Source organism: Gracilinanus agilis, chromosome 2 (genome assembly GCF_016433145.1).
Source record: "Gracilinanus agilis isolate LMUSP501 chromosome 2, AgileGrace, whole genome shotgun sequence".
Classification (NCBI taxonomy): domain Eukaryota; kingdom Metazoa; phylum Chordata; class Mammalia; order Didelphimorphia; family Didelphidae; genus Gracilinanus; species Gracilinanus agilis.
This window is the reverse complement of record NC_058131.1, coordinates 354555073-354571883: the sequence shown is the minus strand read 5'-3', so window position 1 is coordinate 354571883 and position 16811 is coordinate 354555073. Positions and strand designations below refer to the sequence as shown.

The 16811-nt window shown below is 37.0% G+C and overlaps 1 protein-coding gene across 1 annotated transcript in view; it reads left to right on the top strand.

Annotated features, from left to right (window-relative positions):
• Positions 1 to 2043: 2043 nt before the first annotated feature.
• FAF2 (Fas associated factor family member 2) overlaps positions 2044 to 16811 on the top strand; it is a 76502-nt gene continuing 61734 nt past the window's right edge. Inside the window, exon 1 of the mRNA XM_044664427.1 lies at positions 2044 to 2111. Within this exon, the coding sequence (XP_044520362.1) occupies positions 2049 to 2111 (63 nt within the window). The 5' untranslated portion in view covers positions 2044 to 2048. The remainder of the gene's footprint in view (positions 2112 to 16811) is intronic.

Here is a 16811-nt window from a genome sequence, read left to right as displayed (position 1 = left end):
TCCTTTTCAATTCTTTTTTTTTTTCAATTTTATTTTTTAGAAAAAATTTTTTTCCATGGTTACATGATTCATGTTCTTACTCCATGTCCAACCTCTCCCCCCCCCCCACCTTCCCCATAGCTGATGTGCATTTCCACTGGTTCTTCATGTGTCATTGTTCAAGACCTATTTCCATATTATTGATAGTTGTACTAGTGTGATTGTTTATAGAGTCTACATCTCAAACCATGTCCGCATCAAGCCATGTGTTCAAGCAGTTGTTTTTCTTCTGTGTTTCTACTCCTACAGTTCTTCCTCTGAATGTGGGTAGCATTCTTTTCCATAAATTCCTCAGAGTTGTCCTGGGTCATTGCATTGCTGCTAGTACAGAAGTCCATTACATTCGATTTTACCACATTGTATCAGTCTCTGTGTACAATGTTCTTGTTCTGCTCCTTTCACTATGCATCAATTCCTGGAGGTCATTCCAGTTCACATGGAATTCCTCCAGTTTATTATTCCTTTGAGCACAATAGTATTCCATCACCAACAAATACTACAATTTGTTCATCCATTCCCCAATTGAAAGGCATACCCTAGTTTTCCAGTTTTTTGCCACCACAAAGAGCACAGCTATAAATATTTTTGTACATGTCTTTTTCCCTATGATCTCTTTGGGGTATAAACCCAGCAATGGTATGGCTGGATCAAAGGGCTGGCAATCTTTTAGCACTTTTTGGGCATAGTTCCAAATTGCCATCCAGAATAGTTGGATCAATTCATAACTCCACCAGCAGTGCATTAATGTCCCAATTTTGCCACATCCCCTCCAACATTCATTACTCTCTTCTTTCATTTTAGCCAATCTGCTAGGTGTGAGGTGATACCTCAGAGTTGTTTTGATTTACATTTCTCTAATTATTAGAGATTTAGAACACTTTCTCATGGGCTTATTGATAATTTTGATTTCTTTATCTGAAAATTGCCTATTTATGTCCTTTGCCCATTTTTTGATTGGGGAATAGGTTGATTTTTTGTACAATTGGTTTAGCTCCTTGTATATTTGAGTAATTAGACCTTTGAAAAAATTTGAAAATCCTTTTAAATTCTGATTATGTTCCTCAGGAGCTTAAGAAATTGGGAGTGGAGCAGTGCTAAAGGCTGATAGAAGAAAAGGTAGAATAGTCTGGGCCTAAATGGGGATTCTCCATACTGAAAGGAATGAAGTCTTTGAGGCCAAAGATAGAATTAGTGGTGGGAGAGAAAGGGAGTTCCTTAGTAACCTAGGATGATTGCAGAAGCAGAGAAAAGCAGACTGACAAATGCTCAGGAGGTGTGGAAGTTGAACAGGGGCTTTGGCACAGTAAGTACACCTGCTTTGATAGCAATTTAAAGTTTAAAAAAGGGTTCCTGCTCCACAAATTCTATGGAATATATAAATGCAGGGTCACTGTGCCTAATTTAGAGAGGAGACCACGGAGGTCCCCTCGAAGCGCGACACTATAGGCAAACTTTCATGGGTGAAGGCTGCAATTTGAAAGCAATTTTTCTTACTCCCCAACAGGAGTTAAGCCAAGGGACCCCGCAGGGGAGAAAGGTCCTGAGGAAGTCACATGAGTGAGGGGGGTTTAAGTGCCAAGTCTATTCCATAGCCTCAGAGGCCCGTGCGCACGCACGTGTAGCAGGCTTCGAAGCAAAAAAAAAAAAGGCGCCTTCAGCTTTCCTGCGCTTCCTGTCCTTAGAAGGCATCCGGGATCAGCCCAGAAGAACTCCGGAACTTCCGGAATCACCCGCAGCTCATTCGGGTGTGTGGATAGCGTTGAGCCTCGTTTCAGTATAGCCGTCACGTGGGTTACCCGAGAGCCTTCGGGAATTTCCGGAAGTGTAAGGGGCGTGCCATCGAGAGGTGGCCTGCTGCAGCCGTCTCACCGGCTTTAGGTTACGGCCACAGAATCGCGAGCCCACGACCAGACGATCTGCGGTGGTCCGGGACCGGAAGCTGGTGCGGATGAAATCATTTCCGGCGGGTGACGGTGCGGACGGGTCAGAGGCGTAGAGGCGGCGGCAAAATGGCGGCGCCTGAGGAGCGGGACTTAACCCAGGAGCAGACGGAAAAGCTGCTGCAGTTCCAGGTACTGAGGGCTCGAGGCTACCAACGCTGCTGCCCGTCCAGAGCGGAGCGCCGTGTCTTCTTTCCCCTTGCGGGAAGACGGCAGCATCTGTCAGTCATGGCCCATGGGGACTCCCTCCTCTCTGCAACCAACTGCCCTCGGGCTTCCCGGCCCCTTCCACAGACCCCGCCGCACCCCCAGCCTTAGTACCAACCTAGTCTCTCGCCTTCTCTTGGCCCGGGATTCCGGTGGTCTCCACTCCCTTGCTTCTATAGCTCCTTTTTCTTTTCTCCTTCTTCTTCCCTTACTCTTTCCCTCCATTTCACTCCCTCCTTCTCTTTTCTTTCTTTCCTTGTCTTCCTTCCCCTTTCACCTTTTCTTTTTCTGCCCATTCCCCCATTTGTCGCTTTCCTTCTCCCCCTTCACCTCGCCACTTAGTGACATTCCCCTCCCCCATGGATTTGATCCAGTGTTGTCAATCCTAACTTCTTGGTGGTGCCTCCTAGTTTATATCCTGAATTTCTACCTGCTAGTTATCCCCCCTTCATGGTTCTATAATGGAAGAAGGGAAAGAAGGTTTCTTTTAATACAGACCATCCAGCGAGTGGCATCTAGTTATACCTACAGTGTTTTCCAGTGTCCTGACATTATTCATGTTAATAACACCAGAGGAACAGGGTGGGTTTCTATGGGGGTTTGTGACAAGGTTGTTGTTTAACTCTGAGCTGAGAATCTTGAGAGGCCAGTGAATGAATGGTGTTCATTGATTTTAGAATCATTTTCTAAAGCTGATAAACATTTTCTTCCTAAATCTTAATTGATTACTGCCAGGTTAGAGGAATAGAAGTAGTATGAAATTTGCCTAAAGGATTAACTAACCAAAATAATACTTTCTCTTAATAAATGTATTCATTTCTAAAATGTCATCTTTTTGAATGGAATGATGGGTAAGATTTGTGTAACCGAGGGTCTTTTAATTTAGCTCAGCCGAGTTTTTAGATTTGGTAAGTAGTTTTTGTTCCTAAAATTAAATATTATTTTTCCTTAACAGAAACATGAGCATATAAATCTCCTAAAACTTAGTAAGCATTGTATGTAAGCCCGAGTGGGGAAAATTGATGACATAGCATACTGAAGGAAAAAATTAGCAAACAATGGTCACCTGGTCTCAGCTGTGGATTGGTCTGAAGTCACTAACTTCAGATGCTATTTATTGCTTTAACTTTGGTAAACCATTCAACTGATTTTAGTCTTCTCATGGAGAGATAACATCTAAGGTATTAAGCCCCTTAAGATGCTGTAAGTTATCTTAAATTCTTTTTATCTGTGAATCATAATGTGGTACCAATGGAAGCTTGGGTATGCCAGGGACCAAGGAAGGTAGGAGACCTATTCAGTTTGCAGGAGTCTTCTGCTGTCAGAGTGCCTAAGTCTGTTAAAAAGTTGTATATAGATACAGAGTTGAATAGTAGCTTTAGTGTAGAATGAACTTAGTTGGAAGCACCATAGTTCATTGTCATGTTCATAGTTCATGGTCATGGTCAGATTCACCAGTTTCTGATTTGTTTTATCTTTCTCAATTGTAACATGAAGCATTTTTATTCCAGCAGGTAGAACATGTTTGGAAATGTAAAGCAAGATTTAGGTGTAACATAACTTCATTCTTCATGTAGTAGAACCAACTTCTGGGTGTTTTTTTAAACATTTTGAATAATTTTGATATTTTGAGAAAGCAAAATATTTTAGATGTTAGATTTCTTACCTCTTATTTAAACTGTAGTTTTTTTTATTTTTATGATAATCATAAAATATCTCCATTAAGTGCTGTTTTCTCATTCTTTTTCTGTAGAAATCGGAAACTAATTTTGAGGTGTGGTGTATAACATCATCTGAAACATCACAAAAATCTTTCTCTCCCATGACCCCTTTTTCGTGTGAAAATAAAAATGATAATTTAAAAAATTGATACCTAAAATAATTAGGCATCACCATCTCTTTTTTTTTTTTAGACTAATCCAAAACACATAAGAAAAAGTCCTTTGAAAAAATATTATAATTTGTTTACTTAGAAATATTTATCTAGTCTGAGTCTTGGAAATTAATGATGCCAGTTATCTGCTTTGTAGGTTTCAAGTCAAGATATAATTGTTCAGTACTTAATTGCTGAATTCTTCGGTATACGGTTTGCATATCCTTCTAAAACTATTTCGTGAAAATTAAATCAATTGTATTGCCATTCTAATATCCAAAAATTGGTGTATCTTGGGCTAACTCTTATTTGATGAATGCTTACGTGTTGCCTTTTTGTAAAAGTATTATATATCATTTGCATTTCTTTGCATAGAACAATTAGTACAAGTCATTACACTTAAGAAAAATTATGTTCCTTGAAATTATAATAGAAATAAAATTAATTTTCCAACATAAGTAATATTGTGAAAGGTTTTGGATTCCTGACCAAGAAGAGCCTGTTGTTCAGTTTTAATAGAAATAATTCCAGCACTATATTATCATTTGATCACAAATGATATACTTATATATTCTTTATTGTAAAACTTTCTAAATTATTAATATACATGTTTATATAAAACAAGGAAATGCAATTCCTAATTACATATATTTTTATTTAATTTGATAGTGTTCATTAAATATTTGAATGTGTTCTAGGGACCAGTCATTATATTTAGGATCTTAGTATTTACAGCTGATCAGAATCCTTAGAGCTCATCTAGTCCAAAATCATTTTTTTGTACATCATCTTAAAATTAGTTCATTCTTAATAATTATTTTTATCTTAATTGATTCTTTTTCCTCAACATCTCATATCTATCCCTTTTCTTTTTCTTTATTTTTTTGGGGGGGGAAATCCTTACTTATCTTAGAATCGATACTGAGTGTTGATTCCAACGCAGAAGAGCAGTAAGATATGCAGTTGGAGTTAGGTGACTTGCCCAGGGTCTCACAGGTAGGAAGTGTCTGGGGTAAAATTTGAATCCAAAACCTCCTGTTTTCAGGCCTAGCTCTCTATCCATTGAGCCACCCAGCTACCCCGTCCCTATATTTCTAATCCCACAACTGCTACCCTACTTCAGATCTTTGGTATCTTTTACCTGCTATATTATAGTAGTCTCTTAATTAGTCTCACTCTTTCTCCTCTTTAGCCCATTCTCCATAAGAATTGCCTCAGTGATAGCTATAAAACTCCAGTTGTCCTTCCCCTTCTCAAAAAGCTGTAGTGGTCCCTTGCTTCTAGGATCATATACAAATTGCTTTTTGTTTTTTAAAGCCCTAACCTACCTTTCCAGTCTTACAACACAACTCCCACAAAGAGACCTGCTTGCTGTTATTCTTCATGCATAAACATTCCATCTCTTATCATCATACCTTTCCATAGACTCTCTCCCATTCTTGCAATATACCACCTTCTCCATTTATAATCCAAATCTTCCTTCAAAGGTCAGCATGTGTCATATCTTACATGAAACCCTTTGTGATACCCCTAGCAACCAGTGGCCCGCTCTACAAAATTTCTGTTTGCAAACTGTGCATGTATTTTATATTTAAACTGGCAGAATTTAAGCTCCTTGAGGGCAGGAACTATTTTTGCATTTGTGTCCTCAGCTCCTAGCACAATATCTGGCACACAGGTGCTTAATAAATGCTTGTTAACTAACTGTAGAAGAGGCAGTTGAGGCTTTGAGATTTAAATGATTTATCCAAAGTCACACAGTTATAAATAAATGGTGTTTTGATTCAAGTCTTCTGATTCCAAAATCAGTGCTCTTGCCAGAACACTCACTCTTTTCTTTCCAGCTTTCCAATTGAAGTCTATTGACAGCAGCCCCTTTTTGGGGAAACTTTCCCTTATTTCTTTTTCAACAACATTTAAAACTCTCAACTGCTGTTAATAGATTGACTAGTAGCTTAGAGAAAATATAGTGTTTTAGAATTATGATAGAATGAGCATTGAGGGAATTTTTAACTGCCATTTTTGACAGTCAGTGAGGGAGAGGCAGAAATATAATGTATATATTATATACATATACATAAACATATGTGTGTGTGTGTATATATACACACACACAAATATGCATATATGTAATGAGAAATGTTTTAATATCAACCAAACAGAGCAGTCAAAAACAAAATGGCATAATGGAAAAGAATAATGAATTTGATGTGAGACAATCTGGCTTCTAATCCCAGCTCTATTTCTTACTACTAGTGTGTTTGGACAAGTATTTTTTTTTTTTTTTACCCTTGTACCTTCGGTGTATTGTCTCATAGGTGGAAGATTGGTAAGGGTGGGCAATGAGGGTCAAGTGACTTGCCCAGGGTCACACAGCTGGGAAGTGGCTGAGGCCGGGTTTGAACCTAGGACCTCCTGTCTCTAGGCCTGGCTCTCACTCCACTGAGCTACCCAGCTGCCCCTGGACAAGTATTTTACTTTTCTACTGGCCTCATTTTCCACATCTGCAACATGATAAGAATAGACTGGAGGCAGCTCCAAATAGTTTGATTGTAAGGTTTTTGGCCTGTTTGACTATCCTAAATATTGGCATTAATGACTTTAAAATTAGTGTGGAACTGAAAAAAAAAGGCTGATATTCAAGATACATTGTAAGTTGATCCAAATATATGTTGAAAAGCTATTCCTCAGGAGACAAAATGGTCAAAGAACATGAACTTAAAATTGACAAAGCTTGTTATTTTTTTAACATCAACTTCATTTCTGAACATATCCCTTCCTTTCCTTTACCCAGCAAACTATTTCTTTTTACAAAGATTAAAAAAGAAAAAGTGAAAATAGTGAACAAATTTTTCTAAAAACTGTAGTGTAACAATTATATAACATTCCTCAAATAATTTTTAAAAATTTAAATTAAAACAATCTTGATGTTTCACTTCAACTGTTGCAAATTGGTAAAGATAAAATAAAATGGAAATAAAGAATTGTGGAATGACAAGTACACTAATTCACTGTTGGTTGAACTATGAAATGGTCCAGCTATTTTGGATATTAATTGAGAATTGTGCAAGAAAGGTGACTAAACTTTTCTTACCCTTTGACACAGCAACCCTACTACTGGGCACATACCCCAAGGAGGTCAAAGAGAAACAAATTTACAATACAGACTGGACTTTGAAAGGAAACTCTGAAGGAGGTAGGATTTTAGGTAATTTTTAAAAGGGGCATAGTAAAGAAAAAGCTTCCAGAAATATCATTAATAAGTCTAAAGGGATGAAAAGTTGGCAAGGTGCCATTTTGCAATGCTAGGTAGAAAAATTATGACAGGGTTCTGGTAGGTGGCTTTCTAGTTGTAAAAGTCTTTGATTCTATAGTTTGAATGTGCTGGAGCCAGTTCATATGTACTAGAGCCCATTGTTTTTTAGTCCACCAAAATCAGTCAGTGCTATAAACCAGGGCTTGATTTGTTTTGTTGTTGGACTAGAGCTAAGAAGGTGATGGAGAAAATGTTAATACAAATTAAACTTGAAAATGTGCCGTGTAGTACTTTTTCCTTGGAGAACTAGTTGGTAAACATTTATCAGTTTACCCTAATCCTGTAAGCCTTTTCTACAGTATAATGTCCCAAGCTTAATGGAGTTGCATTTGAAGAAGGATAAATAAAGTCATAAAATACTATTTATTTCTAATGGGATTAAACATAACAAATTAAAGGTTAGTTGTTGAGTCAGCAGCTTGTTGGGAAACAGATTCTGATTCTTGTAAAGAGGTGAACTTTTTTCTTGCATTAGGCTCTTCATGGCCCACAGTATCTCTAGCGCTTCACATGTATTTCTTTTACCCTGCAAAGCTAGTATTGTGAAAGTATTTTAAAAAGCCCCTATATTTACGTTTTAGATGTGATGTGACTGATTCTCACTATGTAGTATTTTGTTTAAGGCCTGGGTAATATTTGGGGAGCTGGTGGCACAGTCAATAGAATGTTGGGCTTAGAGTCAGGAAGACTCATCTTGAGTTCAAAGCCTGCCTCAGACACTTCCTAGCTGTGTGACCCTGGGCAAGTCATTTAATCCAGTTTTCCTCAGTTTCCTCATCTGTAAAATGAACTGGAGAGGGAAATGTCAGTCTACTCCATTATCTTTGCCAAAATAACCCAAATGGAGCCATAGAGAGTTGGACATGACTGAAAACAAACAACTGAACAACAAATGGATAATATTTAAAGATTAAGCCTCTGAAGAAAGGGTAATTCAGTAAATATAAAGTCTTAATGTCCATTTTAAGTTGAGGCCTACATATACACAGAAAGGAATAGATTGGGATATTTGAGCTTCCACTGCTGCTATTGTGTAGTGTTTTTCAGATTTTTTCATACTGTGGAGATACTTCTGCAAGACAAAAGGCCACTCACCTGCTTCACTTATCCCTGAAATTGCTTGTCCCTGAAAAAAACAAACAAATGGAACTTTTGTATAGAATAAAGCAAGTCTTGGTAAGCTACAGTGAGATAGTATGATACCTGTAATGGAAACTGAATATAGAGTTAGTATATACTGAGATTCAAATCCAGACTTGGACATTTAATAAGCAGCGTCAACATGGGTTCAGATCTCTTATCTTTATTTGAAAGCTTTTATAATGCATTTTGTAACCCATGCAATCCTGCATGCATGTCATCTCATAAATTTCCCATTTCTTTTAAGCATTTTCAACCTTGGCTTACTCATCTATAATACCTATTTCATAGGCAGGAAACTCAAATATGTAAAGTGCATTTATAGTCTTAAAGGACTATATAGATGTCAGCTATTATATCTAAAAGGTATGTGTGTAGATTTGTCAGTTGATAGGATCCTTTTAAAACATGTAGATTGTTCAACTACACATTTTAGAGAACCTACTTTTATGGGTCTGAAGCAGCCTAAGGACTACCTTGTGGACCATCACGGATTACCAGTAATAAGAGGGCCATACTCTGTCATCCATTGCTTGTTTATATCACTACCACCAATTAATTCTAGAAGAACAAGCCAGATGATAGTGTAGAGAAAGAATGCTGAACTAGAATTTTTGTAGGCATATATTTTAAGTTCTGCTGTTAACTGGCTGTCTTTCAGCAAATTATTCAACCCCTATGGACTTTGTCTTTGATTTTATTTTTTTTTTTTAGAAAAAATTTTTTCGTGGTTACATGATTCATGTTCTTAACCCCCTTACCCCCATAGCTGATGTGCATTTCCACTGTTTTCTTCATGTGTCATCCATCGATCAAGACCTATTTCCATAGACTTGTCTTTGAAATGAAAGTTTTGGACTAGATAATCTCTGAAGTTAATTCTAGCTTTAACATTGTGTGATTCTATAATATATCTTTTCCACTTTGGTAGGAAGTAGATTGAGCTCTAGATCTCTTTCTAATTAAAAAATCTTATGATGGGAGATTGCGCAGTTGTTCTTGCTGAAAGCTTCTGAAGTCTGTTGTAAATAACCTAAATGATTTTGGGAAGTAAGTAATTAAATGGAACTAATGAGTGTGAATCTTGGTGTAAAGGTCAGAATGCAGATTAGTATTTGTTCTTAGACAAACTTCTGGGATCCAGTTGTCCTCATTGGTGAACTCAATGGGCATAATCTCATAAAGCTCACTGTAAGTGACCCTAAACCTACCAGGCTATAGTTTCTAGCAGTCTTCTCTAGCTATCTTCTTGGCATTTTCATAGCCACTGCAGCATTTTGACCACTCGCCCTCCAGAGACCATACCCTGAAAGACAGTCCCTTTCAGTTTTTGAACTTCCATTCTGGGGTTCAGTTATCTTCCCTACTTCTCACTTACCTCTATATTGTATCTAGGCATCAAGCCACTCCCCCCACCTTGCTATGGGAATACTACCAATGAACTATCATTGCACCATTACTTCTAGGGGGGAAAAAAGAGTATCATTAGGTGATCCAGTGTTTCTGCTTACCATCCCTTTGACTTCCTAGGCCAAAATACCCTTCTCTGGGCACCAGTCCTTTATGTGTATTGTCTCCTCTATTAGAATGTAAGTTATTTGATGGCAGGAAGTTTCTCAATTTTGTATTTGTATCTCCAGGATAAGTGCTTGGTACATGATAATGCTTAATGTTTTAAAATTTCATTAACTTATTTCCAAGGGGACTTGAAAGTAATGCAAATCCTGCTACTATAACCCTTAGCTGGAGAGACTGTATTTTCCCATTGTGAAAAGCAAAGCACCCTTTCTGATGGATAAGCCAGAGACAAAAAAGTTATTTTGCTCGTCAGGTTTCTGAGTTCTAAGTGAAAATAAGAAACATAAAGACTTTAGAGCATTTTCAGACAGCAAAGTAAAACCTGTGTACTAGATGGAATTTAGAGTTCTACCACAGTTAAGATTTGAAACCTATCCCATAGTCTTTAATCAAAAGGATGAGCTAGGCATTTGGGTGGTACACATACCTTTGCTAAAAACTGCCTAATCCGAGAAATACTCATATACATGATACTTCATTAGCTACACATATAAGTACTGTGCATCTGAATAATAGACCAGGTGGCAACAGTGATCTCTTATTTGAGGATGAGGAAAGGGGCATCCTGAAATCAATATGGCTGGGACACAAGAGATCTCTTGCATATTCCACCAATTAGAGATTTATTTGGGTTTGTTCTTTTAAAATGAAAATAGTTTTGAGAGAGGGTTGTACCTTCCAGTTGCTCATATTTCAATGTGAATGAATTTATTCACAAAATAAGTTTTAGAGCTGAATTTATGACCCTTCATTATACAGATGCGATGATTAAGAGATTATGGGAGTTGATCCCAGGATCTTTACTTTCAAATCTGATTCTCTCTGTAATCTAACACCTAGCAAAGATCCAGGCCATTATGTAAGCAGGAGTTAAGAAGGAGTGGAAAGGTAATTTTGGAGCCCTTCAAATTTGAGAAAGTGTAAAACCTGAGTGTTTGGTGGAGGAGCACTTAGAATAGTCATATGACAACTTGAGACCACTGGCATGGTATATAGGATAAGGGGCTAGGAAGTGAGACAGAAGGATGAAATAAAATTAGGGCCCATGAAAAATCACTAGGTTTAAATGTACATAATCTACTCTTAAAACTAGCTAATGGACAGATTCTGATATCTGTGCTTAGGTTTTTCCAATCCATTATTTTCCCCATTTTCAACTATTTTGACTTCCCTTTGTGTGTGGATATGAAATTATTTTTGGAGGTTTTGGTTAGAGAAGTAAGAGCTTCTTACTACAGAATATAGAGAAAAATATTTTAAATTATCTCCTAAATAGTTGGAGGTTTGGGAGTGCAGGAACTTGTTCTTAATAGCAGGTAGAAAATAGAAAAGTTCAGGAAGGACCAAAATTTTATCCTTCCCTCCCTTTTATTAGTGTCCCACCCTCTATGTCTCTACTCCAGTCATGAAGTAAACAAAATTCACAAAGCTCTAGAAATAGATAAAAGTATCAAAAATATTTTGAATTCTCTCCTAAATCTGTAATTGGAGAACATTTGGGGGAATAGTCTTGAGAACCCTGCTATTGATGGCAGGAAGGAAATTTTAAAAGTTTCTTGGTAAGAAACTGCAATGTAAGCCAGCTTTGTTTGCTGCTATGCTATTATGTGCATTTTTTCTTGAAATGAATTTTAAGATTATCAATTGGGGAAAGAACTTCTTGAGAGCAGCCACTGTCTCTAGTACTTAGTGCAGATAGTATCCACTTAATATATATCATATATAACATTTTAGAAAGAGAGGCAGGACCTTAGAATTCATTGTCTAAAGCTTTGTTTATTATTTTAAAATTTTATTCTAGCTTGAACATATGGGCTGATGGGGGAGATATTATTGGGGAGGTAGACGCTAAACGATACCTCTAGTCCAACTATCAATAATATGGAATTAGATCTTAATCAATGATACATGTAAAACCCAATTGTGAGTCTGCTACAAGGGGGGTGGAGGGAAAGAACATGAAGTATATAACTATGGGAAAACACTCAAAACAAAACAAATAAATGAAAATAAATAAAATTTTATTCCAAATTTATTAACCATCAGTAAAAACAAATTTAAACTAACAAAACTAAGAATGATCATGTGTGAAATTGGCAAATTGCTATTTAGTAATCTGTGTAATTTTAAAATACATTCTCATTGTTTTTCCCCCATTCTACATTCTTCCATATTCTTTTGGATTTTATAATTATTACTATATTTCTATATATGTATCTCTTAGTGTTGTAGTCATTGTTCCTTAGTGTCATGCTCTACCTTATTGTGGCACAGAAATAAATGAAGACTGGACCAGCAGAGCATAACTTACAGAACCTACCAAGCTTGAAAGATTTCATGTACAAGCCTGCTATGTTGTCTAAGGACCAGCTTAACCAGGTTGGAGAGGCTTATCACCAGATTGGCTACAGAATGTGTGATGACTATGACTTTTTAACCCACAGTATCCCTTGAAACTAACTCCAGAATTGTCTCATCTGCATTGATAGAGGTTGTCCCATGTTTCACATTCACGAAATGACAAGGTGGTTCTTGAAGTATTTGTGTATCTATTCTGATGATTCTTTCTTCACTCGTCATCAATTCAGTTGTTTTTACCAGTCTCTTTATATTTTTCATACCAATTTCTTGTGGTTCAATATTTTATTATGTCCCTATGCCATAATTATTCTCTTCTTTCCTTATCTTTGGAAATCTAAAGTGTTTATAGTTATTTTGCTTTAACGAATAAAGCTTTTGTAAATATTTTTTGTGCAAAAACATCCTTAGGCTGTATTCTTTCTAATGGAACCAACTGCCGAGTTAAAAGATTATGAACCCTTATATATAGTGTTTTCCAAAAAGACATCACTTTTGCAGCAAGCAGTGTACTGATGTGCTTATTTACTCCACAGCCCCACTGACCTTGGTTGTTAATTTAAAAAAATTTTTTGTCTACTTAAATGAATCTTTGCATTCTACAGATGAAACAGGTCTGAAAAAAAGAGAAGATAGAGAGGGTTCATTGAAAGCAATTCCAATCATCTATTTAAATACATTGATACTTAAAAGTGGGAAACAATTGCAGGAAATGTCATCAACATCAATTATAGCAATTTCAAACATTTTAAACAGATCAGTTGCCACATCCAGGAGATCAAAAGAGATATACCATTTCAGCCAACAAACACTTGGATTTGCCAAATAGAAGAATTAAATAAACAATAACATCAGTTGCAAGAGCTCCATCATTTTAGAACATAAACTTGTTGGTAAAATTTTACAGAGAAGTAAAGGTAGACATTATGAGCAGTATCATCTCATAGCAAGAATCAGTGGGTAAAAATACCTAAATCTGTAAAGCTAGTATCTGTCTCTGTTCTGTTGCCTAAGGAAGTGGAAATGACAGTGAAGAAAACAAAGATGGAAAAAGTGGCTCTAGGACATTTTGGTTCATTCTGGGTCATTTTGAAGTCATTGACAAATGAAAGAGATGGGGGATACCAGAGGTGAGAAAAAATTTTAAACCTTACGCCATCAAAAAAAAAAAAAAGATGACAGTATTACTAACTGCTGACTTACGTGTCTTCTGTAGAGGCAGCTAAATGGCATAGTGGATAAAATGCTAAAATGGGGAAGACATGAGGTCACGATCCATCTTACACAATAATTTTACCCTTGGGAAGCCATTTAACCATTATCTGCCTCATTTTTCTCAGCTGTTAAAGATCATAATTGCACCTACTTCAGAAAGTTGTTGTGAGGATCAAATGAAATAACATTTGTAAAGAGCTTAACACAGTATCTGACACAGAAATGCTTGTTCCTTTATTCTTCCCTTTTTCATCTACACAAAAATTTTATAAGAATAATCATATGTATTAAGACTTCCTTGATTAGGGCATTAGAAAAAGACAAGGCAAGTTTTTCAAGTGATATTTATAGTAGACCCAATCCTTATAACAACACAGATTCATTGAAGAGTATGGAGAAGACTAGACACCGGCAATACATATGGCTTAGTGATGATAAAAAGCAATTGATTTAGTAGAGCAAAATGTTGCCTTAAAGATTCTCTTCCAACGAAGTGTCTCCCATGTACACGACATCATTTATGGATACTTTGAAAGATGTTAACATATCTCATAACTTTGTTTGACTCCATAGTAATATCAAGATAGTTCTAATAATAATAATTACATTTATATAATGCTTGTTTTACACATTAATTCATTTGATCCTGACAACAGTCCTGTGAGGGTAATTACTTTTATTTTCTGTTTTTCAGATAAGGAAACTTAGACTCAGGTTAAGTGACTTGCCCAGAGTCACATAGCAGTATCTAAGACAGCATTTGAACTCTTTTTTTCTAACTCAACAGTTTATCTATTGTACCATCTGGCTGCTTCTAAGAGACACAATACTCAATAAAGATATTCCTTAATATTATGGAGAAGGTTCTATGCAGAGTCCAAGATGAAGAGAGTTAGTTCCTCATAGTTTGGCAAGGTCCTCCATGTACTCTTGTTTAAGGATGCCATTGTTCTGTTGACATCAGCTCTAAATATCCACATAGGGAAAAAATGGTTAAAGAATATGCCTTTTGTCCAAACTGTAATATGTAATTGGGTGGACAATCTATAGAACTTTTTCATCAGTACCTGTATCTAGGATAGACACTGCAAATAGCAAGTGACATGGTCCCAGAATTATTTGGGAGAATAGTGGATTGGATTGCCTTTGGGAAATTGCTCAATGCTTTTAATGACCCCAAGCTTCTTTCTGGAACCAAATTTTTCTCTCTTTTTTAAAAAATATCATTTTATTTTAAAATATAGGCTTCAGGGGCCAGTTAAGTGGCCCAGTGGATTGAGGCTTAGCGATGGGAGGCCCTAGGTTCAAATCTGGCCTCAGATACTTCCCAGCTGTGTGTGTGTTCCTAGACAAGTACTTAACCGTGTGTGTGTGTGTGTGTGTGTGTGTGTGTGTGTGTGTGTGTGTGTTATAAGGGAGAAGGGGGAGAGGCTTCATTTTTGTAAGAACAAAATGTAGAGTAAAAGAAATGGTAGACTGAGGGAAAAACCTTTGTATCAAATATCTGAAGACAAAATGAGATGCCGAAGATAAGAGAATTAAAATGTTAGGTATATATGAGATCAAAAACCATTTCCCAGTAGAGAAGTGATTGAAGGATATGAATAGTTCTCAATAGAATTGCAGGTTCTCTGAATCATAATGTTGACATTTTTTCTAGACTCCTTATATTCTCTTCAACATGCAATCATCTGTCAAATTCTGCCTTTTCTATCTTTAAAATATCTCTCACTTCTGGCCCTCTCCTCTCACATAGCTATAAGGGTAGTTCAGGTCATCAAGACCTCTCATTGAGATTATTACAGTAGCCTCCTAATTGGTCTCCATCCCCCAAGTCTCTCACTACTCTGGGGTATCCTACACAGTTGCCAAAGTAACTTCTTAAGTGCAGGTTCTATTTAACCAACAACAGTAGTTTTTTCTTACATCTAGGATAAAATAAAAATTCCTTTTTGGTTTTTAAAGCCCTAATGAACCTGCTCCCAGGTTCGTCTCTCTCTCTCTCTCTCTCTTTCTCTCTTTAAGAACCCTTACCTTTCGTCTTGGAGTCAATACTGTGTATTGGCTCCAATGCAGAAGAGTGGTAAAGGTAGGCAATAGGGGTCAAGTGACTTGCCCAGGGTCACACAGCTGGGAAGTGTCTGAGGCCAGATTTGAACCCAGGACCTCCCATCTCTAGGCCTGGCTCTCAATCCGCTGAGCTACCCAGCTGCCCCTCTTCCACACTCTTAAGACCCAGCCAAACTGATCTCTCTATTCTTTTACTCACTCCACTTCATCTTCTTTGCCTTTTGGGTGGGTCCATCTCCTATTCTCTAGAATTTACATTCTATTCCTTCTTACCTCCAACTCAGAGTTCCTCTCTTCCCTTAAGATGCAGCTGAAGCCATTTCTCCTACACAGCCTTAACTGATCTCTGAAATTGATAATTCCTTCCCTTCCAAACTTGTATTTCACTATTTTGTATATATTTGTATTAATTCTCTATGATGATGCATTTTAATGTATTTGTATCTAATGAGAAAACCCTATTATTATGTAAGATTATTGTAATCATTCTTTGTGTGTGTGTAGTATGTGTGTATTCTCTTAGCCTTGGCACATAGTGCCTAGGAAAATATTTTTTGATCGAGTATTCTAAGTGATGAAATCGCACATTCTTGAAGTATGAAATACCAAAGTACTTAGATGCCCTATACACTTGAATGGATTTTGAAGTAAACACTTCTGTCTTAGGACTTATCACTCTAAATCTGGGGCAGTGAGTTGATTCTAGCAAAAAGTGACTAAAAACAATGACCTTGGAGGATCACCAGCTTAAAAATGGGAAAGATTGTCATGAGTCCCATTTTTCCCATTGTCATGGGAAAAAGTGTCATGAGTAGCTAAGAAGAAACCTGTATTTATCTTTATCTTTTTTCTTTTTTTTTAACCCTTGACTTCTGTGTATTGGCTCCTAGGCAGAAGAGTGGTAAGAGTGGGCAATGGGGGTTAAGTGACTTACCCAGGATCACACAGCTAGGAAGTGTCTGAGGTCGGATTTGAACCTAGGACCTCCCATCTCTAGGCCTGACACTCAATCCACTGAGCTACCCAGCTGCCCCCTTAATTATCTTTTAAGATAGAACATGATGGTTGGCTACGT